Raw genomic sequence first — 23,901 nt, forward strand, 5'->3', positions numbered from 1 at the left:
CGTGATGTGTCGCATCGCATCGCATCGTATCGTATCGTATGTCGGCGTAAGATAAGCAACGGTATAAAAAAAAGGCGATAGATAGATTGTATGCATGATTGCCAGTCGAGCCCGTATGACATTCGCTTCAGGGTTGTACCTGATGTACCGCAGTATCCCTAAGGAGATCATTATTCAATATTCAAAAGATACCCAGATCAGTGCACTTTTCCGCTAGTTTTTCCACTTGAAAATTGAAAGTAATTGCATTTTCATTAAAAGTTGTACAGTTTACAGCTGTAAAAAGTGTTGCCTTCCCAGAATAATCAACGAAGTTTCGTGATTTCCTGGAAAAAGTGCGAGATGTAAGTAATTTGAAAGTTCTCGGGCTTTGTTCGGAAACCAAGGCAGGGGATTTCTTGGTAGACGAAAGTTAAAATTAAACTAGTTTCAAGTAAATCTACCAATTGACTGTTGAAAACAGCTGAAAAGAAACTTGTTTTCAAGTAAAAAGTGTCCACACGGTGTTTGGGTTTCAGTTTTGCAGCACTTGAACAAGAAATTCCTTCATTCAGCTGTTAGAATTCCCAGTAAATGTCATACGGGTTTTATTTACTTTGAAGGGGAAATATTCCCCGATTTCGATGCCAGGCGATGCCATGCGATTCCGAGGAAGAGGCAGAGGCAGAGGCAGGGGCAGGGCCACACACACAAACAAATAAACAGACGAATCGAACAATAGACTCCATTCCATGCCATGCGATTCCATTCCATTCAATTCTGATCGCCCCGTTTTCCCTCTTTTTATTTTTATTTTTTTTGGTGTGCGTTTCCCTTTTGGGTTCGATTTCTGCAGAAAGTGCAATACAAATATTAGCACTGCAATAAAACAATAAAATAATCAACTTTGAGCGTATTAATTGCAATCTTGTGATAGAGATTATTTAAGCGGAACACGGGAGGGAGCACCAGAAACAACAACAACAACAACAACAACACAAAGAGCAGGTAAATGAAACGAATAAATAGGAAACAATCGAAGAATTCGTAAATATTAATAAACATAAATAAACAAATCAATAAAAAACAAAACCACAGCTCAGTGAATATTAATTTGATACGAAAATTAGTTGTTTAGAACTCGAATGAAACCCCTGATAAATATTTTCCAAATTATACAAACAATTCAACTTAGGCATTGTTTTTTATTGCGGAATTTATGAACTAACAAAATGTGCAATCAATTTCAAGAAAAACACAATACATTTCCAACGAATACCCTTTTAAAACCCAATAAAAATTCAAATTTCTAATTCTGACACATGTCGTCGCCACTTGTCCCCCACCACCCCCCCCCTCCACCCGGACATATGTATTTGAAATTTTCACAGAATATTAATTCGTAGCTTCATCTCTGGTTTCTCATCTGCATTTCGGCATTTGGGCATTTGGGCATCTCTGTCTCTGTCAGTTTTTGGCATTTGAAAGCCAATTATTTGGTTGGGCTGCCATTCGGTGGATCAGATGGTACGGGACGGGACAATGTCGATGACAGATTTAAGCATTTTTGCAAAATATGAAACGAACATAGAATACGCATTTGTCACAGTCCAAGACCGAGACAGAGACCTAAATTGGACTAAAATTGAGTGAGGAATGGATTTAACATCCTTTATTCCTGGATTCCTCTATGAATATCTCTATGTCTGCATTTGGCCTTGATAAACCCATATTTAATCATCCTCCTCATATCCCCCTGCCACCCCCATGATTGGGGAAGCAATAAATTATGCTGCCTCTTGGGGCACCGGCTCCTAGGTATGTACGAGGCATTAAAATCTTTCCAGCCAACAAAATTCCTTTGCTAACTTTTAATTAAAATATTTATTTATAGTCGTGCACTCCTTGTCAGCTCTAAACCGCAGGCGAAACCAAAAAAACTTGAGTAAATTTTATTTTCGCTTGGCAATCCATCCAAAAGCATATCCGAGAGGGCCAATAACAACTTGCGTCCTTTTGGCCACCAAATTGGCCTCAATGAAAGTTCCAGTTTGGCAGTGGCCGTAGTAGGAATATCACCAAGAAGAACTTTTTGTGGGGGCGAAGAAGGCGCAGGTTTGGTTTTTTTTTGGGAGTTCCCGAAGCTCTGAATACCCTTGAAGGATCTGCCAGAACTGGGCATTCGAGAGGGTACCAACAAGAGTTCAAAAACGTTGTCGGAATAAAAGATAAAGGACATTATTAGGATAACCCAGAAGAATGCCGTAGGATAGAGATTCGATGCGAGTGATGCGGCAGTGCCCATCGGTTGGCTGGGACCTCCAATTTCTGTGTGTTTTTTAGGCAAACAAATCACGGGTGTTTAGGGCAATAGCCTGCCAAGTAATATCCTTGAATCCTGAAAGCCGTCACCCATCTAATGGACAAATGAGTGGACACCAAAAGGAGAAAGGATAACCCCAAAAAAGCACAAGAATAACTTTTTCAATTGGCTTTTGGTCTTACAAGATTTACCATATATGTACATATGTGTGTGTGTGTGTGAGTATGTATGGGTGTGCCGTGGGAGTCCGAATCATTCATTCACAGCGATATGCTGTGTGGTGTGTGGATTATTGAGTGTTTTTTGCTCCCTTGGTTTCTCTTCCTATTTTTTATTTACGCCCCGCAATTTGCGCTGACAGGTGCCCATAATTTATGGCATGCCACTTATTGATTATGCCCCTAGAATCCCTCTCCCTCTCTGGCCCCCCCTTAAAGAGGTTTCTTATCAATAAAACGGAAAATGAATTGAGTTGTCTTTTGGCCCGCCTCCACAGTCCCACAGTCCCACAGTCCACAGTCCACGCTTTAACTGGGCTTTTCCGCTGTTATGGCCATAATTTGTCCGCTCAACCCGCTCTCGGGAAAATTGTATTTTCTGTTGCTTCTTCTCTCTCTCTCTCTGCCGTTGTCGTTGCTGTTTCCGTTTTCCGCTCTGTTGTGACATTTTCGTGCTGTTTTTGTTGGGTTGCCATTGACGGGGTTTTTGGCTGCAATCGTTTTGCAATTTAGTAGCCGCACCGCAAAATGGCCAACTGTTTTTCGTGGCCCGGGCCTGGCCTGCTCGGCTAATCGGTAGCCGATTTGTTGCTTTTTTGTTTTTTGGCCACAGCCGACGGCGGGCTGTTGTTGTTCGTTTTGGCTTTAAGTCCTTTAAAAATTTACTTTTGGGATTTGCATGGACTTTTCCTTTGCCCTTTGCCCCCTGCACTGTACTTCACTTCCTGCTCTGTCGAATTATGCTAATTGTGGAGGCTGCTGCTGCTTCTGAGGATTTCGGATTTCGGATTTATTCATAAAAGGAAATTTTATTTTTGCATATCTCTCTTTTTCTTTTTTTTTTCTGTTTTGTATTCCTTTTTTTTACATTTCATAAGCATATTTATGTTCCTTGGAGTAATTTTCTGTTGGTTTTCGCTAATTAGAAGCGTGCGCGAAAGCCCTGTTTTGGCACAAATTTATGCAGATAATCCCAGCTTCAAACAGGGAAAACAGAGCGCAAAAGTATTCGCGATGGAATAGGAAGAAGACTGAGAGCTGTATAGCGAATAGAATGAGAGATAAATTGGAAGACATCCAAGCAGAATGAGCAAAGGAACAGGAAGAATAGTAGGTGAATGGATAGACAGCAGAATGGCAGCTGGATGGGTATGGATAGTATGTGAAAATCTACAAGTAATACTGGAATTTGAGAAAATTATTCAGCTTGAAAGCCTGCTCTCTGCGGCTTACCTGATGGAATGTTTCTGGCTTGTCTTGCAGGTAGAATTCGTATTTTTGGCTCTTACCTCACCTGCTGCTGTGACTCAAAGAAATCCTATTAAATGACACAATTTTGTGGTAGGAAAAGCAGAGGCTTAAAGCCCATAGTCGCGTGTGATTTGTGCCTTGTTTTTTAGCAAGGATATGGGCGGGAAGGAGCTAAAAGATGGTGTCTAAGAGGCATCTACCTTTCGATCTTCGACCTGTTCTAAGGCGACAGTGTGTACACACGAAAGGCCTGCATGAACAGGGAACCGAATCGATTCGGTTTTAAATTCGAAAATTTCGTTTATTCTTTCTCGCTCACTCCACGTTTTGAAGCCCTAGAGCTCGCACACGTGGCAGGATGACTGAAAGCAGGATTCGTAGTGATCGAAAGAGGCATTTAAGAGGCATGAAGGCAGCTGTGGATTCCTGTCGGGCGAGTGTTTTACAAAACGAGTAACGAGTAACCCGAAATCCCGCATGCTCTTCATCCCACGAACACATCTGAGAGCTAAACGTCTTTCTCCCGTGGGAGAACGAGAGAGAGAGAAAAAACAGACGCTTAGACGCTAAAACGCAAGCTTTGTGGCTGAGCTTTAGATTTGTAACGGATCATCTCTGTAGATTATTCACTTAAGAGACAGAGACGGCGACAGAGAAAGGGACAGATAGAAAGGGAAAAAAGAGCAAAAGCCTGCCAGGTCTGCTCTGCCCGCATTTTCATTCTTTTTCTCCTCAGTTGAGCTTTAGATTTGTAATAGAAACCGAACCGAAACGAGCCCCATGAAAGCATTCTACCTCTCCGTTGCCTTTTGTGTGTGTGTGTGTGTCCGTGTGTGTGTGAGTGGCATTCAGAGACATTTTTTTCCACATTTTTCAGCATTTTGATGAAGAAATTTTCTTTATCCGCGGCCAACCACAGACTGAAATGAAAAAAATAAAAATAAAATAAAACTAGATAAATTCTGAGACTTGTTGCGGAATATTAAAACGAGTCGTCTGACAATAAACCTTGGCTTTCCGTGGCTGTCCGTGGCATTCCCCTTGGATAAATCCAACAATTTCCATAATGTACGCCTGATTAGAGGGCCAGGGTCTTGTTGCCGCCACAAAATATCGATTTGGGCCAACAATATTGGCTTCTTGACGGTGCCCGATAGCCCTCTCGTAAGTGTTAATGCAGCTGCCTGTCTGCCCGGCTGTCTGGCGGGTTATTAAAGTTAAGCCAGGGCTTTGTTACTGCTTTTTGGGCGGGGGACTGCCTCAAGTTTCATGGCTGGGATTTGTTGGCGATGCATAAAATTGACAGCTCATTCACTGCGAGATATCCACCGAAGGATGATCAATAAAGTCAGTCGATTGACAGGTCCCCCAGGTCCAGCATTCCAGCAGGGCCCCCCACCCCCCTTCGTGGCCGCCACTGCGGCATCTCAAGGATTATGAATATACTCGTACGTATATCTTTTACGATTCCACACAAAAACAAAAATTGATTCAAAAAACTCATTCGTGTGTAAAAATGTCAAGCAAAAGCCGTGGAGGAGCGAGAGAGACATTGGCTTAATGGATGCCATGGCCTCTCCCTCTGCCCTCTGCCCTCTGCCACCGTGGCTTTGGGGAAAATTCATCGCATGGAAAATCCATTTATCAAAAAACGACGACCCATACCCAGAAAAAACCGCAAGCGCATCGCACAATTTGACGCGGCAACAAGAAACAAACGAACAAATGATTTAAATTAATCCACTTAAGGCCACTCAAAGCCCGTGCTGCCAGCCAGAGCCAGAGCCAGGGCCAGGGCCCAAAAATGTATGCTACACATTCGCAGGCAGACACAAAACGAACACAAGAGAAACATGCAATATATATTCCGTGTATTCACAATTTTCCCTGGGAATAAGGAAAAAATGTCATACACTGAAAGTTGGGTGGACCTCTGGGACGAAGGGCGAGTGAGAAATTAGACCAGGAAATGATTCACCTTGTTTGTGTGTCCAGGGAAAGGAGGGAGGGATATAGAAAACTCTACTTACAGACATTCGAGGTATGGAAACATTAAGTGATTATCCATCGAGAGATGCAACACAGATCGTTGCAAGAGACTGCGGCGTTATGTTTTGACCAGGCAGGAGCAAACTCCTTTGAACGCTTTACAGGCCCATTCCCCAGGGTTCAAGCAAACAGGAATGCTGCCCCATAACAGAATAGGTATTTCGCCTCACAAATATGTACAAAGTGGCGTGACTTGGGGGCTGGCGACCCCCTGACATATTGAAAAACGTCAGCGAAAGGAAAGAAATATTTTTGCAATTTCAATATAAAGCCTGGAGGCATGGGCCAAAGGCGGCTAAGGACAATCGTGGGCGACGGCACGCCTTTAAATGTGGGTCAAACCACACAAACCCCCCCGCCCCCCTCCCCCACACACACACAGACAAAGAGACAGACACACGCAATTGTGTGTGGGTGTTTTTTTTTTTGCGAGCGCCTCTCAAAGGGGGGGAGGCAGTTGGTTGTCAACGTAACGACCCCACAGACCCCCTAACCGAACCGATGCCCCGACCAGAACCCGCATTCCTGCCCCTCAGGCGCCGCGGCAATAAAAACAATCAAATCCCCGGCCGCGTATAAGGCTGGACTTTTGCCTTTGTCTCCCCCTTTGGATGTCAAGAAGGGGGGGTAGGGATGGTGTCAATCCTGCGGCCGGCGTCCCGCTCTGCGGGGACCTTTTTTCTACTTCAGATTTTCCCCTATTTTGTTGTTGTTTAACCGTCATAGTGGCGACAGTTTATTGGTGCATCCTTGCAACTTTTATAGACCCATCGGCAAATTCTCACACACACCCACTCTGGCACACCCACTCGCTGCCGCTGCCGCTGCCGCTGCCCCTGCCCCTTCCTCTGTGTGTGGCGTATGGCGTGTGTGCCTGCCGCCGTCATCCTTGTATGATGATATTTATGTATGTGTGTGAGTGTGTGTGTGTGTGTCTTTCGTTATTTACCGTTATTTTAGTGCATTGTACGTCACGGCGGAAGTGAAGCAAGTGGTGGGCAGGGGAGCGGGGGGATATTAGTGCCAGGATATGGGGGATTGGGATCGTCCCTCCACAAACACACACGCGCCAGTATCCGTACACTTGGAGAAAACCAAATATGCATAGTTTCTGATCTTTAAAGATCCCATGCCCAAGATTTCACAGAAGAAAACGTGAAAATGATCGCTTTAAGCAGATCTGCTACCGAAAGTCTAAGACTCTTTGTCTCTCCCAGTGTGGCTTAGCATTCAAGGGCGAGTAACGAGTGATTTCTGGCACACCAGCTCTCCCTCTCTCTTCCTCCCTCTAGCTCCATCCTGGAGAGACTCGAGTCGACTGCCTGCCTGCACAAAATAATTTCTTAATCTGTCGATATTCGCATACCGTTCGTGCCACACAGCCCGCCCATGCATGTGTGTGTGTGTGCATCTTCCACAAATGTAAATTTAGGAGTTCCAAAGAAATCTTGAAAAAAAAAAACCAACAACAACAAATAAAGAAGGAAACCAAAAGAAAAGGAAGAAATATAGCAGGCACGAACACACATGGTGTCCCGCTCTCCAGCTCTCTCCAGCTCCCTTTTGCTCCCTTTGCCACCTCCTTGTAAAGTGGCGTCCATATGCTGCTCCTTTCGTCGATTCCTGGGCGCCATGTGCTTCATGTGTGCCACATTTTGTTCGGTGGCCAACTTTTTTGCGCTCCACCTTTTCTTTTTTTTGCTTTTTACTTTTTGTTGCTGTTGGCGTGACGATAGCACGGGCAAAATACAAAGTGGAAGAAACTAGCAGGACAAGAAGATTGCTTGAAATTTGAATACCCTTACTTTTGTGGATCTGAGCGATAAGGTAGGATTTCTGTACATCGTTTCCTGAAGCCATCAAGGGCACATACATACACACTCGTATATGTATCTTTGTGACCCCCTGTGACCGCCTGTGACCCCCTGTGACCTACTCATCAGAGCCGCGATACCCCTCATGCGGTTAGGGTATCGTAAAGAGGGAGCTCGTTAGAGCTAAATAGAAAGCCAGATGATAATCGAATGGGATTTTTTCCCTTGTGTGTGTGTGGGTGTGTGTGTGTGTGGGTGTAGTATTGCATTAGATAAGTATATCGATATCTGAGAGATAAAAGAGGAAAATGCAGATAATTCGAATAGATAAAATGTGTGTGCGTGGGCGGGCGCACACTGCACAAGTACAGTGTGCACTCGACCAGGGTGATCGATTCCAAGGACTCAATTAATGCCCTTTAAATCGATCGAAATAACCAAAAAGCAAATACAGAGCGGAGAGAATTTACATATTTGTGGAATTATGTTGTTTAAACAGCCGTGAAAATGGAAAAGGAAAATTTATGCCAGTTATAATGAACTTTTCCGAAATTAAATGCCAACAATCGAGCGAAAAACGGGCCATCAAATTCAGGCCCCAAAGCTATTGAATTTTTGTTTTCGGATATTATTTTCGGTTCGCAGGAGCAGAATGCCCCGCCACGCCTCGCCTCGCCCCCTCCCATCCCCACACACCCGAAAATCATGTGGCAGATTGCAGGACGGCAATTGACAATTTGACGGCAAATTATGAAAAAAATAGAAACCATAGCCCCACCGAAAAATATGCATAAACTGGGAAAATATGCAATGAACTGTGGAGTATTTTTTGTGTCCTGAAATGTTGAATTTTTGGACGATCTTTAAAGTAGAGATATTAGAGAATGAATGAACGTACTTTACTTCGAGACTTTACTTCGCTTGCAGTTACCTCCTGCCCCTCTTTCCCCTCCTTCTTAAGCTGGCAAACACAAGCAGCAGCAGCAGGAAGTACAGTCAACCGCAAGAGCAGGGCACAGCACAAGGCACACACACAGTATTCGGTAATAACCGGACCCCTACTCGTATCCCTCTCCCAATTAGGTCGTATCCCCCAGCCCACAGGCCCCATCCTCCAGCCCCTTGCTACGTGCCCCATGCTACGGGTTGTCGCCTCTGTGTGTCTCTCGCATCGGTGTCCGTTTTAAGCCCATATAAGCCGCTCTTAAACCCTTCTTCGATGCGTAGCCGTGCCATTTAATACAAATTTCCCCAGTCTCCCCAGTGTGTGTGTGTGTGTGTGTGTGTGTGTGCTTGAAGTACTCTCTCAAAAGCCAATTACAAGCCTCGCAATGTCACCCAAAGAAGAGGCAACAGAAACAGGACTCGGCCCTGAATGCGAGGAGGCTGGAGCGGGGCGGGGCGGAGCGGTGCGGAAACTGGCCATAACATTTATAAGATCACGTGCTCAATTATTAAGCCACTAAATAAATAAATAGCGGTCCACTGACACGTGCCGTTGAATGCCGAAATCAGCCTCCCTCCCACAATCCACATCCCTCCTCCCGCCTCCCTCCTCCCGCCTCCCTCCTCCCGCCTCCCTCCTCCCGCCTCCCTCCTCCCGCCTCTCTAATGACATTTATGGGGCCTGGCCGGGTCTTTGCCGAACAAACGCACGCACAAATAAACGAAAATATCATTCAGTGGGCACATTACTCATACGGCACGCTGTGTTCCGTGGTCTCCGCCGTGCCATTTAATTAATCACGTGGATAACTAATGGATGGACCCGCTGTAACGAGCAACCTGCGCAGGAACCTTTTTATGGCCAATAAAGTTGTATATACAGTAACTCTGAACTAAAGCAAATATGTATGTGGATGGATGGCACTACACTAATCAGTCGAGAATTAAGCTGCCTTCGCAGAGATTTAGGGCCACAGCTAATTTTATTTGTAATTAAAGAATAAACAAATAAATATCCAAGTATTTCCAGACCCTGGCTGCGGCTGCCTGCTTCGCAGTTCGCTTATCTCTTGATCTACGTTTTGTCCACGCAAACACTCGGCAATTCCTTCTGTTCTTCCTTCTCTAGCTCTCTCCCGCTCTCTCAGCAACAAACATACAGGTGGTCGACTCCCTCTCTCTCTCCTCCTCGGCGCCACTGAGAGCGCTTTGACGGGACAGAGAGGCCCGAAAAGCCAACGCGTTGCGTTTGCGAAAGAGAGACGATTCGCTCAGAGAGGATCAAAGCGGACGAGCTGACAACGCTGCAGTGATGGAGTGCGGGTTAGAAAGAGATGCAGACAAATGGCAATTGCGTCGCAGTTTTTGCTATGCTGCTACGCTCTTCTTGCGCCCAATGTGTCGCAAGGGAAACCGATCGGAATGCATTCGTTCTTTCTGTGGAATTCGACAAGTGTAAAAGTGGGTTTTGTTTGTTCCTTTCCTTTCCCGAGCCTGATGGCGACCCCGTTTATGCACACATACATACTACATATGTACATCTGTACATGGTTTGTATATTGTGTGGTGATAAAAATCGCGCAATTAGCCAGCGTTGATTTTTGCACACACACACACGTATAAACAGGACAAAGGCCCACCCGTACACTGGTGTGTGTGTGTGTATGTGTATGTATTTGTTATGGCGGTCTTTGGATAAGTAGAACAGAGGAGGACGTACCCGATCCCCGTGCAGTGCCACCGCAGGGGTTGCAGCTCCTATCGTAGGACTAATTTACGACCAGGGCGCAAAAATAATTTACTTTTTGCACGTTGCCGTGCGAGGGGGGCGGCAGGTGGGTAGGTGGATAGGGGGACACTAGAGCGTTTAAACGAAGGTGCAAATTAAATCAACATGCATATCCGTTTGACACCGTTTCGCTATATGGCGAAAGCTCCCCATGGGAACCCACCGAAATGCCCCAAAGAGCATGAGAGCAGCGGCTTGGTGGGGTTTGGGGAGGGGGAGGCGGAGGGGGCTGTGCAAATGACCGAAATGGAAAAATAGGGGGTTTGCTGTGGTGTATTGTGGGTGGAAGGGGGAGGGGTAAATGAAAAATGGAAAAACTTTCGGTCATGTTTGTGCCAGTGTTTGTGTGTGTGTGTGTGTTTCAACCTTGTTAAAAATCTGGGACGCATAGATATTCCACCTGTCGAGCGGAGGAGGTGGGGGGGGGGGGTGGGGATGGGGCAGCAAAGAGTTTTCATTTTTGGTGTCAGAGGCGCTGCAAGGGGGGGGGGGGGGGGGGGCAGAGAGACAATCACAAGCGGAATAAAATGCCAAAACAGGAGATGAATGGAAAAGCAACAACAACAAAATGGTGGAAAAACGCGAAAGATCTTTCGGGCACAGGCTGGCCCCCTGCACTCGAAAGGACTCTCTGGCTGGTCAATAGCTGGAGGAACCACATTTGTAGTTCATATTTCTCAAAACTATTTTCCCCCCCCCCCCCCCCCCAATCTTTCCCTACAAATCGAGAAAAAGCCACAAATTATATGGATCCAGAATGGGGATCAGGATGTGGCTGCTTACTTTATTGAAATTATTTTCCATAAGAATGAGTGTACATATCGTTATTCATTTCTTTAGTCAAGGGGTATCCTTTATACATATATAGCTTTCATCCATTCATCCATTCTCCTAAAAAGGTTAGGTTTTATCCATTTGCCTAGGAAAAAGTATAGCTTTTATCCATTTCTAAAGTAAAAAGGTTAATCTTTTGCCCATTTTTCTAGTAAAAGCGATCTACCAGAAATTGTATCTTTTATCCATCCTTTTCATCGATTGCTCTAAATATATCTCTTAAAATATTTCTATAGTAAAAAAGAGGTGTCTTTATGGTCGAAACGATTGAAATGAATACTTTTTAATGACAACAAGGAAACTGCATTAAAGCTTACAGGCAAGACAGAGAGAAAAAAAATCAGCATAGATACATATGTATCTGTAGTCGTAAATGTCGGAGAGAGAGACTGCAATGCGGGTGGGAGATAGGAGTGCAGTGCACAGTGGTGTGTGTGGGGGGGGGGGGGGGGGAGACACCTGTCGGCAAGGAGTGGCTGTGCGATGGCAGGGGGAGGGTGAGGGGGGTTGGATCTCCGGTGTCAATCCCGAAAAGGACAAGAATCCGTCACTCCGTGTGGAGGGGAGGGGGCGGAGTGGAAGTGGAAATGGATATGGAAATGAAAATGGATATGGAAATGGAAATGGCTGATGATTTCCTTTTGGATTTTTGTTGAAGATGTTCAACGAGCATTTAAATTGCAAAATAGAACATAATATTTATTGCCTTTGGGCATAGATTGGTTGGAGATTAATATTGAAATAAATCTTCTTTCTTTTTAGGTAAGATGATGAAAGCGTAATCTGAGGGTTTTTAAATTTTATGGTAAATATTATGGAACATCTTTCTCCAAGTCTTAATCGACTTTAAATAGTTAATAGCCATTCCCCCCAGAAACCCCCCCCCCCAGAACCCCCTGACCCCCCCAGAAAGTGTTAACCGAAACTCATTTGTTGTCTGTGCACGCGCTAAACATTTTAACATAAAAAAAAACAAAAAAACACTGATGGACACAAAGCCAAAGAGCAGGGGGAGGGAGAAGGGGGAAGGCGGATGCGAAACGCTTGACACTCGCTTAAATAAAAGATTTTTTAATTAAAAATATTTCACCTGCAAAAGCAAAAGCTCAAAAAAGAGCGAAAAAAGCGAAAAGCAGCGGGCGGTGTCGACACAATTTTCCCCTTTTGCGCTCACATAAATAAATGCAACCACGCACCAGAAACGGTAAAAGAACAGCAGCGGCAGGGGCAGGATTGATGGAGGCCTTGGATACCCCTTTGCGGGTGTAAACTTCAGTGTTTTCTGTGGAACATCTGGCTTATGTTCAGAGAGATGGATGGAGAGAGATTTGGATGTGGCCTTGACAAAGGTTTGGTGGGCATATCTACGGAAAGTCAAGGGCTTTGCCATAAGCTATGATCTGATGAGCATCGATATAGTCAAGGGTACGATGGGTAGGTACACCGATGGTGGAGTAAGAATTTGACTTGGGAAGCGAGAAGACTGAAGACTAAGATATGGAAAGGAACCCAATTGTAATCTAGTTTCTGGAGCGGATTACTACTCACTTGTAGGGAGGATCCCTACTGAGGATCCCCACAACAGCAGGAAACAAAAGAATAGGTCCTAGGAAAACTGTACTTAAGGTCTTTTGGAAAACGTCAGAAGGTTTCACAAATCATAATGCCCCACAGCAAGGGGTATAAATAACTACAGCAACATCAACATAAAGAGCAATTTAACAACAAAGACACGTGCCAAATGGGAAATGTGGGGAGGCAGGTGAGGTGAGAGGATGAAAGCATCAGGGAAGAGCCGAAAGAAAGGGCAAAGGTGTAAAGGGAGCGGGGAGCGGGGAGCAGGGCGGAGTGTGGGAGCGCGTGGGCATGGGAAAGGGACATCCAGCAGTGGGTCAGCGAAATGAAAAAAAAAGCCGCTGGCGTAAATATAAATAAATGAGGCGCCGCCCAGCCACAAAGCGAGACAGAGATGGAGAAAGGGAGGGAGATGGAGAAGCTGCCACATACAGAGCGTGGGGGTTAGAGGGAGACAGGAGACTGGGAGCAAGAGAGATGGGTATAATGCGCAATTAACGGATGCGGTGGGTGCGAATGACAAATAATTAAACCAATACCCAAACAATTGAACTGTAGGTGGCGCCTTAAGGTCATTGAGAGCCCGTCATAGCGGTAAATATACGACAGCAGCAACGACAAAGAAATAAACAACAAAAAAATGACGCATTTAATGGGAAGCGGTAGAAGAAGCACAAGGGGTTTCCAAGGGGGTAAAAAGAGCAGCACTACACTGAGAGAAAAAGAACATGGCTCAGGAATATGGGGAGCAGGAGGAGTAGAGTGGGAGTCCATTGTAAACTTGTTGTATTGAATGCCCGAAATACATATATCCTTTTTGGTGGAAGGTTTAGAAAAGAGTTTAAGAGGCCTCAAAGGCCTCAAGAGATCCGATCAAATGTACAAGATTTTGTATGTGACTAAGGGGGTATTTCTTTGAAATACTCTTCGTGATGTTTTCTTCTAGTTTCACAGAACAAATTGCTCCCTCAGAGGCCTCTTCTTCAGTTGGCCTATGGGCTGCTCAGTTTGCCCGCAGTGCCACAGCCAGCACATCGCTAAGCTCTTGAAGAAAAATTACAAAAATGATGGCAGACGAAGCTTAAACAAAAACAAAAAATGACATAAAATGAATGAAATTGGAGGAGAGGAAACGAAAGCAGCAGTGGGATCAGTGCAAGGACATGCCACGTCATGCTGACAGGAGGCGTGTTCCTCTGGCAGGCGGCGTGCGGCGGACGGTGGGGGGCGGGGTGTGGCATGTGGACTCCTCTCTACATGTGTCATCTGTGTGAACTTGATTGAGTAGAGTGGGCGGAACGGTGGGGCGGTGGGGCGGTGGGGACGAGGGGGGGAGCACACGACACAACGACGACGACGACGACGTGCTAAATTTTGAGAGATGGCCAAAGCTTCTGTTAAATTGCTCACGCCAGTTGGTCAACGAATCAGGAGGAGCAGGGGGGTGGGGAGGGGGGAGGGGAGACCGGAATGAACACATCAGTGGCAGTGGAAAATGGAATATACACCACTCCATGATAATCAGCTGTGGACACTTTGTGTGTGTGGGGGAGTGGAGGGGGGGTCCTTCGGAGTGGGCCCTCTCTCCGGGCGGGTCGCTCTGGATGGATGGCCCAGCTGTGGAGCACAACTTTGTCCGGCAGCAGCCTCCTGATGGTAATGTTTACTCACTTATGCTTATGCATATTCGGTTGCAAATTATCTTTTTGCGCCCAGCAGGAAGTTACAGTTGGAAAAGCACTCTCGAACGAGTTCCCTTGGTGCTGGGGGGTGGGGGGTGGGGGCTGGGGGCTGGGGGCTGGAGGCTGAAAGGGCTTTCAGTTTTCGGAATACGATTAAAAAACTCTCCCCCCCTCCCCCCCCCTCTCTCTCTCGGGGGGAGGTTATAGTAAATGAAAATTGTGTTTACCAATTTGCATTGCTGCATTTATTTCAATAAAGAGAGAGAGGGAGGGGGAGAGAGAGCTCTGGTTTTACTGGGTTATCGTTTTAGTTTTCATTAAGTTTACGGGTAATGCGGGACGAAGGGGCATCGCAACACTCAGAGCACTTATCCGATAGGTTTAATGCTTGTAAACGTCTTTAAAATATGCTCGTTGAAGTTTCTGTTCAACTGGAATACTGGAAATTAATACTTTTAAGGTAATTTCAATTAAACTGTGTTGGTAAACGTGCAAAAACGTTTTTGTCCACGTCTGAACATCAAGCTGTAGAAAAGAATGCATAATTAAGTGTTGAATAACATTCGAAATGCATTCTTGGCAAACAGTGTTGATAAACGTTAAAATTAAATTCAAATTTGCAAAAATAATACCCATACAGTGGATTATTATTCGTCGGCTCGATTATTATGTTGATTATTTACAGTGTTGGCTAACGACTTAGGCATACTTGATCACTTGTTGATCAAAAGAGAGCTTAACCATTTTTTGTGTTATTCTTTATGTAAATTTTAATAGACCGAAAAAATTTGCATCTCTTTTCCATACGAAAGCCAAAACTTGAGCTTGAGTGTTGTTTCAAACGAAATTTAGTGCCCATAAAATGGCTCAAATAACCCTCAGATCCTCTTTATGCTGCCAGAAACTGTCGGTTGCCAAAACTCATTTGAAACCTCATGTGGAGTCCTCTCATTATTTTGTGTGTCGTTTGTTTGTGGGTTTTTTTTTGGCTCGTAAGCATTGCGCTGTCGCTTATCGTTAGTCGCTTTGCCAGGACAGTCACAGGACAGTCCCAGGACATGGGCCCTGTCCATTTGGCTTCGTCTCCTTGGAGACCCTGTCGGGAAAGGCTGGGAAAGCGAGGAGCCCCGAAACAGCAACAAGAAACGAACTTTAACTGGCACAAAATACTCGTACACCTGTGACCCCGTTTTGTGGGGAGCTCCGGCGCGACACAGGCAGGCAGGCAGTCAGGCAGGCAGGCAGGCAGGCAGGCAGGCAATGCAGACAAATCAGCACTGAAATTTAATTTGCATGGGCCTTCTATTACTCCTCCCAGAGCACAGAACTTCGGACGGGGCGTCGGACCGGCCAGGCCCCAGAGTCAACAAAGCGGAAACAACAACAAAGTTGGAAACCCAATTCGCATTTGGCCCACCCCCCATCCTCCGTTGGGGGCATACTGTATATATATGTATGCCTCAGCGTCAGCGTCAGCGTCAGCTTCAGCTCCGACTCGAGACTTGGCTTTCACGTGCAATCGCTTTATTTGATTTTCATTTTTGGGGCCAACATACAACAGCAGCAGCAGCAGCAGCAACAGAAGCAACAGCAACAGTGGCAACAACACGCCCCAAAGGAGCAGAAGGAGGAGGAGGAAAGACCTAGGCCGGGGCCCAGGCAGAGGCAGAGGCAGTAACTATAATTTTTAGTGCCCTCGACTTGTGCTTATACAGCTGCGGTCAAGATAATAGCGGTGCTAATGGGTTTATCCCCATTGAGAAACTAAAGAGTACAAAGTTATGTTCAAGAATAGCGCAGTAGTCCATGGGTTGGCCGCTCCTTGGTCTCCAAAGGGCTGCAGTAGCTCCTGTGGATATCCTGTGGTCGCGCAACGCTTTCTTCTACACCCCATAAGCAAGCATTACCTTGATGCAGGGTCTCTTGCTTATTATTACGGCCGCAGCTGTAGAGATGTGTGTTTGTGGCACAGTTTTTGGCCGAAACATAGGGCCGGGGCCGGGGCAGAGGCAGTGGCGGGGGGCTGGGGCTGGAGCTGTGAGGCCTAGAGATGCCATGGCCTCGCCGTGCAACCACTTGGGCAACGGTTAAGGCAAACATCCTGCAATGCCCCCCTCTTTGCCTCCTTGCCCCTTTGCCGTGCCTCAAAATCTTATCCGCATTCGCATCCACATCCGCATCCGCATCCCCGCAGTCATCACCATGAAGGGGAAACGAAACGGGTGCTAATGCACTTGCACTCCGGTGGCAAGCACATAATTCGCTGCCCTCGAGCACACATGAGAGCGGCGGCACCGACACTCGCACGCCCCGCGCCATGCCACAAGTGGAGGACGTTCCAACACCCTCTTCATGAGGATGCCGCCGCCGCCGTCGCCGTCGCCGCCAACAGTGGGTGCTAATTAAGTAGAACACTAGAATTGCGGGACGCTTCGATGGCCATAAACTATGAGGGTCGGGCGGGGTCGGCGGGGTCGAGCGGGGCGTCTAATGAGCTGCGAAACGGGTGGTGCGGCAGCGGGAAATGTAGTTTTTAATTGGATATAAATATTGATGGGCCAATTCAAAGGGAATTCCCTTTTTTTTGCCCTTGAATTGAGTGCATAAAATCCGCAGAATGCGCTACTTAATCAAATATTATTATCGTGTTTATTAATTAACATTTAAACTCTCAACAGCACGGACCTGTGACAGCAAATGTTTAAATTTCAATTAAATAAACATCGTATGCGTGTCCGGTTGATTGTAATCGTGATTTCGTGTCACTATTCGCTCTATTCCAAATGGAGAAAGGGCCAAGGCCTCAGCCAGCTCTCCAGAGGGCATCCCAATGGCCTGGCTGGTTGTTTCCCCCGTAGCCAGGTGGCACTGTGTGGCAATCAGGCGAAGCAAAGCCATATGGTTCTCTAGGGCTGTTGCCTGGTGCTTTGCTGCTCATTAGAAGTGATGGCCGTTGGAGGATCCCCTGACAGTACCCGCGACCCCCGACCCCCAACCCCTGACCCCTGCATGCAACATAGATGCCTCGAAGGTATCGTGGCTGCTGTTGTTGTGGCTGGCCGTCTGACTCGTGTTGCACATGGCGCCCGTCGAGGGCCATTCATTTGCGGCCTCTCCACCCAGCCAGCCATTCCCTAGGCTCCGTCGTACCCTGTAATACAATGGGGCTCCCTCCGGCACACTTGAGCTCTCTTGAGGTCGTCGTCACTTGCCTTGATGTTCGGTCGGTGAGCGGCAGAATGTCGTGTAGTGGGCTTTGACTTTCGTTTTGTGGCGCTGGCGCTTTTCTGCTGAGCTTTCGCTATCTTATCTGCTATCAGTTAATGCCGCCCGCCGTCTTTGGGGCTGTAAATTATTAGCTGTTTGCGTTGTTTTCTCTCTGCCCCTGCCCCTGCCTCTGCCTCTGCCCCAGCCCCTGCCTCTCCCTCTCGTCGTTTTTCTTTTTTGTATTTATTAAATAGTTGCATAAATATCGAGCTTAACGCGAGGCGTGCAAAATGAATAGCCCAAAGCCTGGGGCACGCACGCACACAATCGGAAGGTTAGGAGGGGGGGGGCCCTTGACTGACCCCAGGAGATAACACGCATACGCCCTGGTGTACGCGCACGAGTGTCAGCGTGAAAGGAAGTCGAGGATGTCGAGGCATTGTGGCTGCTATGCAGGGCATTCGGTGTACAAAGGGTATATTTGCATGTAGAGGTACGTGACCCTTCCATTTGTGGCTTTCGTAGGGCCTCCTGCGCCTCCAAAGCTCTTTCCAATGTGGTATCTGGCATCTACCCATTGCCTGGAGATCGTTACGACAGAACACCACCGGCTCGATCGGCTGCAGTGACGAATGCAATCTGTAGCTCGTTGCGCCGACACCCCGACTCTCTCGCTACTGCTCGTGCTCGTTCTTACTCTCTCGCTACTGCTCGGGCTCGTTCTTACTCTCTCGCTACAGCTTGTGCTCGTACTCGTTCTCCTACTCCTACTCGTGCCCGTGCTCTCTCACTCTCTGCTTTTACTTGCCCTCTGAAATCCCGTGTACCTTTGGAGTTGCATGCGTCATCTATGAATGCATTTATGCACGAGTATGTACGGCTTTCGAGAGCCTCCTGAAAGACGAAAGACCTTCGGATCAGGCCTCTAGCCACAATTTGTCTGCAGCTCTATCCACCATCTAAGGGTGTTCTCGTGCCTCTTCCACTTTCTGCAAGCACATTACCAGCCATACTTTTTGCCAGCCCCGTTTGAGAGTGTTCGCATTGTCGAAAGACTGCTGTTGCCTTCTTGATTTGCCATTTCTGAAGCTGTTATTATCGACAATTTTTGGGTCACACAAACAGGACGTAGCACATGCAGGAAGGAAGGAAATCCTTTGTATTTCCATCTCTGGCAAAACTCATAAATGAACATTTCCTTAATGGCTGCGCTGCCATTTCGATCCACTTGACTGCTGCTGCTGCTGCTGCTGCTGCTGCTGCATCGTCAAGGAAACCAGGACATGCAGTGCATGCGTCCTGAATCCGTTATGCAGTAACCGGATGGCAGAAAGTGTGCTGTTAGCCAGGCCACAATCGATACTCGATTTAAATTGTTCGTTTAATGACTATATGTTGTATTACGGCCTGCAATACCATATTTCAGGGCCGAAAGATGAGAGTAATTGGTAAATGCAATTTCCCAGGGAATCGAGAATTGATTGCCAGACTATCGTGCAGCAGATGAAAGCCACGCCAAGCCAACGAGAGACAAAAGAGACGTAAAACATAACATACATACTTCTCCTCTTCCGTTGGGAGAGCCAGGAACAGCCGAATGATTGATTGTTTGATGCGAGAATAATCGTGTTTTTTGCTCTTTGTCTTTCGGGGGAAATGAGGCTGATGCTGAGCAAATTTCTATTCATATTCGTCCAAATCCCACGAGTATTTCGGGGCCTATTGGCAGCACCAGGTAAATAATTGATTGATTCAGTCGCAAATCCCTGTAAAAGCCACACTCAGGCGTGTGATTTGTTGCACACACATCCACATGATGTATGTACATACATATGTATTTGGGAATTATTTGTGAGTTATTTCGCCTCGAAGAAATCAGGAAAATGAACAAATTTAAGCAAACAGCACTTTGAGTAAATAAACACTACAGGATTTTGTAAATGTTGCAGCTCTTAACTACAGAAACGTGATTTGGCATGCATTTCCAGTAGAATTTTATTAGGTTCGAGAAGGGTACGCCATACGCAAAGGGGAATGTAGGGGTATCTACGAATAGTGGTGGAGGTAACCCCATAGGGTACCTGTATGTATATCATCTCGATCGGGGTCAAAAGCCAAGTCGAGCGCCTGGGTTGCAGGGACCATAAGAGACTCCTGTGGCACAGCTCTGGCCATATCCACTGGGTTGTTGCATCATTGGATCATTAATATAGCCAGAAAAAACAAATGATACCAGGCAGTGGCTGTCTCCCTCTCGCAAACACACTCTTCCTCGTGCAGTGTGCCACATCTGGCGGAGGGGAGTGAGATAGCAACACCATACGGGGTACCCTCGGCTTTCCCGCTTTCCCTTGCCGTGAGGGCCCTTCCCACTGCAACCCTGAGACAAAAGGACTATTAACTGCATTGATTTCCAGATTTATTAGGAATGGACTGTGGCTCCGGTTTCACGCTTTTCCGGCTATCATTTACACATATTTGTATTCCAGAATTCCATTTCTGGATTCCATTTGGTGGAGATCTGAAAATGGTCTTCGATGGGGGGTGAATTCTACATGAAAGACCATGATCGCTGCTGGCTTTTCGTCCTCTCTCTGGGGGAGAGTCTCTCAGGAAGACCGGCGACCCAAGCGCCGAAGAAAAGAGTGAAGGAAACCGCTGAGCATAATCTTGCGATGAGGATAGGGCCGATTGATGTTCTCAATTTTCTAGCCGTAGAGTGGAGTTGGTTCGTGGGTTGCAGGGGAAGACGGGGTTGACTACATTTCGTAGTCCCTCTGCGACCTGGGAAGGTATACTCGGAGGAAGGACGCAGTGAATCCTGCATGGATATGTATGTGGAAATAAATGAAATGAAAATGAAATAAAATAAACATTTGTTGCACCTTAATCGCATCCTCCCCCCGCGCCCCTGCGTCCCCGCTCTCCCTCTCTGGGACCCTCCCTTTGGCATGAACTTTACTCGTATAATAAATCATTCAAGGTAATCCCCAGGACTTTTCGCATTTCTCTCCTTGCTCCTAAATGTTTTCGCCCCCTCGAGGAGGGGAGTGGAGGTGGAGCGGGGGTGGAGCGGGGGCATGTATAGAGGGAATAGTAAATTAGCGACTTAGTGCAAGTTCGGGCGGAAAGGAAAGGCATTTCTTGTTCACTTTCCTTCACTCTAGAATTCTCTTTGTAAGCCTTTCCCTTCCTCCTTCCCCTTCCGCATTGGCAGGATCAAGTTGGCTGCACATGAGATTGGACTTGTGGCTTCTTGGGCTGTGCTTCGAGTTAAATAAACTTAACTCGATGATGGGTGATGGCTGATGGCTGATGGTCGGATGGTCTGATGGTCGGATGGTCTGTCGGATGGTCTGATGGCCTCTTGGCATGCAATTTCAGGCAGAGCCCTGGCTGGCAGGTCTCAGCCCTGGCAACGGCAAGCAGGAGAGTAAAGAAGGCGTCGAAGGGGAAGGGGAAGAGGAAGGTGAAGGGTAAGGGAATGCTAGGGACACAATGCGTCATCAGCATTATTCTTACACTTCAACGCACCCAAAACGACGGACAAATGTTGAGAAAGTGCGCATTCACCGGGGGAGGGGGGAGGAGCGGAGGAGGGGGCTCCTTACGTATGTAACAGTGTTGGGGATACTCTTTGAGTTCATATCGAAAATGATTGATCATCGCAAACAGACTTTTAACGAGCTTTTCTTCCTTTTAAAGCGAGTCCAACCGGGAACTTCCTTAAAGCCCACTAATCCCTCGATTATCTGCATGTCCTGCCCTTGTCCGTCTGATATTCTCTTCAAAATGGTGTTGTGTAGAGGCACACGTGGCTCGGGTACTGATCCCTTGTCCGATGTACTTTATGGGGCGGCAAGCGCAGCCCTCTGTTCGATATACCCCTTGAATACTCTTCGAATGCAGGGTATTAATATATATGGAGGATAAGGCGACGACGAAAAGAGGGACTGAATCGAGTGGTTGGCTTCAGCGATGATATGGGGATCCATTAACGCAATTGCCTTGACCGCTCGGCACCCACACCCGTACAGCCGTACACCCGTACACCCGTACAACCGTACGACCGTACACCCGTAAGCCATAAACCAGGGAATGGGATCATTTATCTTAGTTAATGTTTTTATCCACGAACTAGATTTAAGACTTGCGCTTTTACAGCTGCCGCTGCCGCTGCTGCTGGCGCTGCTGCCGCTGCATTTACTATGCAATTTTATGGAATATTATATATATTTTATTTGAATTTTCGTCTGTTTTTCTTTGGCAGGGAAGCACAACAGAAATCTGCAGTTAAAGCGAATGAGAGAGCTTGGACAAACATCAACAGGAGCCCGGAAGCACGGAAGCACGGAAGCACGAAGGACCAACCAAATCATAAGTAAACAGAGCGATAGGGAGCGAGCGGACAGGGTGGACAGCGGATAGGGGAGGCGGCAGGACGAAGGATAAACGTGGTCTCGTTGCCATGAGTGCAGCCTCGGGTGTTGTCAAGGAGTAGCAGGTGATAGGAGCTGCACCAAGGAGGCACAACCACAATAGACCTCCGCACCCGCACCCGCAGTCGTAGCCGCACTTGCAATCAAATTCAAAGATGCAAATTACAATTTCCATAGACAAACACGACAGAGCAACAGCAACAGCAACAGCCACATAAATTGCTCCCAACAAATGGTTTAAATTTGTTTGATTAGAACCGAGAAAGTGAGAAACTGAGAAGAACACACATATCATACAATCGCAGGGAGAGCACGGTGGCCGTGTCGTCTGACTCTGACAAAATGATTAAGGGTATTCTGATCCAGCGCAAGAGCCAGGAGGATGCCAGCTACGCGAAGCAGCTCAAGATGGAGCACGCCGATCTGGTGGCCGAGATGCAGACGGTGGAGAGTCTGCCCACCCACGAGCGCCTGCAGCTGGCCAGACTGTGAGTGCCACACCACGTATCTGTTTGATATCTCTGCTAATCCTTTGCTCTCTTCCAATTAGACGGCGGGCCCAGCAGCTGAAGCTGTCGCGGCAGAAGGACAAGGAGTGGGCCAAGCTGCAGCGAGCCAAGGGCAATACAGGAAGCGCTGCCGTGGCAGCGAGCGGCGCCAGCCACGGGCACACGGGTCTGATGAACGGCAATGGGGACACAACGCATCATTTTCGGCATGCCAACGGCTCGGGGACGGTGAGCGGCAGGCGGCACATATCCTTCGAGAACAGCGTGGTGCTGCTGGAAGCGGCCTCGCGCAACGATATGCCAGAGGTGGCGGCCCTGCTGCAGCACGGCATCACGCCGGATGCGGCCAACGAAGACGGACTGACGGCCATGCACCAGGCGTGCATCGACAACAACGTGCAGATGCTGCAGCTGCTGCTCGAGTACGGGGCGGATGTGGATGCCCAGGACAGTGATAAATGGACGCCGCTGCATGCGGCTGCCACCTGCGGCCATCTCGAGCTGGTGCGCATCCTCATCCGGCACGGTGCTAACCTGCTGGCCGTCAACACGGACGGCAACATGCCCTACGACCTGTGCGACGACGAGAACTCGCTGGACTTTATCGAGGGCGAGATGGCCCAGCGCGGCGTCACCCAGGAGCTGATCGACGAGACGCGCTCCTCCACGGAACGCATCATGCTGCGGGATCTCATGGAGCTGGCCCGCACTGGCGGGGATCTTGAGGAGCCGGACTATCAGTGTGCCACCCCAGTGAGTGCCTGAAACCCAGCTACAGCCCCCAACGTTCTTTGACTAACGCGCTTACTCTTGCAGCTGCACATAGCCGCCGCCAATGGCTATGTGCGTGTGGTGGAGTTCCTGCTGGAGCAGCACGTCAATGTGGATGCCATGGACAAGGATCTGTGGACGCCAGTGCATGCGGCCGCCTGCTGGGGTCATGTAAGGCAGCAGAAGGGCGCGACTCGGCCGAACAGGATAATAATAGCCCATTCGTGATTCTCTCTGTTCTAGCTTGAGGTCCTTGAGATGCTCGCCCAATGCGGTGCCGATTTGAATGTCCGCAACAAAGACGATGAGACGCCCTCAGGTATCCATCCTCCCATCTGCATATTTACATGCTTTACATGCTTCTCACTTCTATTGTTCTTTCGGTAGATATCTGTGAGGATCCCGAGATCAGGGAGCGCATTGAGCAGCTGAAAACGGAGCAGGAGAGCAAACGACTGGCCGAGGCGCAACGAAGGCGCGTTCGCCGCTCTCAGAGCAACAATACCAGGCATGAAT

At 47.5% G+C, this 23,901-nt stretch overlaps 1 protein-coding gene across 12 annotated transcripts in view; it reads left to right on the top strand.

The window, feature by feature from the left end:
- The window catches only part of MYPT-75D (Myosin phosphatase targeting subunit 75D), a 44,810-nt gene that overhangs the window by 18,177 nt on the left and 2,732 nt on the right, over positions 1-23,901 (top strand). For 9 of the 12 annotated variants that reach the window (XM_033382574.1, XM_033382573.1, XM_033382584.1 and 6 more), the window contains 5 exons: positions 21,937-22,593; positions 22,656-23,367; positions 23,431-23,556; positions 23,629-23,704; positions 23,773-23,893. In XM_033382574.1, the coding sequence (XP_033238465.1) occupies positions 22,448-22,593; positions 22,656-23,367; positions 23,431-23,556; positions 23,629-23,704; positions 23,773-23,893 (1,181 nt within the window). In that variant the 5' untranslated portion in view covers positions 21,937-22,447. Of the gene's footprint in view, positions 1-835; positions 988-11,964; positions 12,008-21,936; positions 22,594-22,655; positions 23,368-23,430; positions 23,557-23,628; positions 23,705-23,772; positions 23,894-23,901 lie in introns of those variants that run through there. The other 3 variants (XM_033382582.1, XM_033382583.1, XM_033382575.1) reach the window with 2 other exon arrangements.

The sequence above is a fragment of the Drosophila pseudoobscura genome, chromosome X (genome assembly GCF_009870125.1).
Source record: "Drosophila pseudoobscura strain MV-25-SWS-2005 chromosome X, UCI_Dpse_MV25, whole genome shotgun sequence".
NCBI lineage: Eukaryota > Metazoa > Arthropoda > Insecta > Diptera > Drosophilidae > Drosophila > Drosophila pseudoobscura.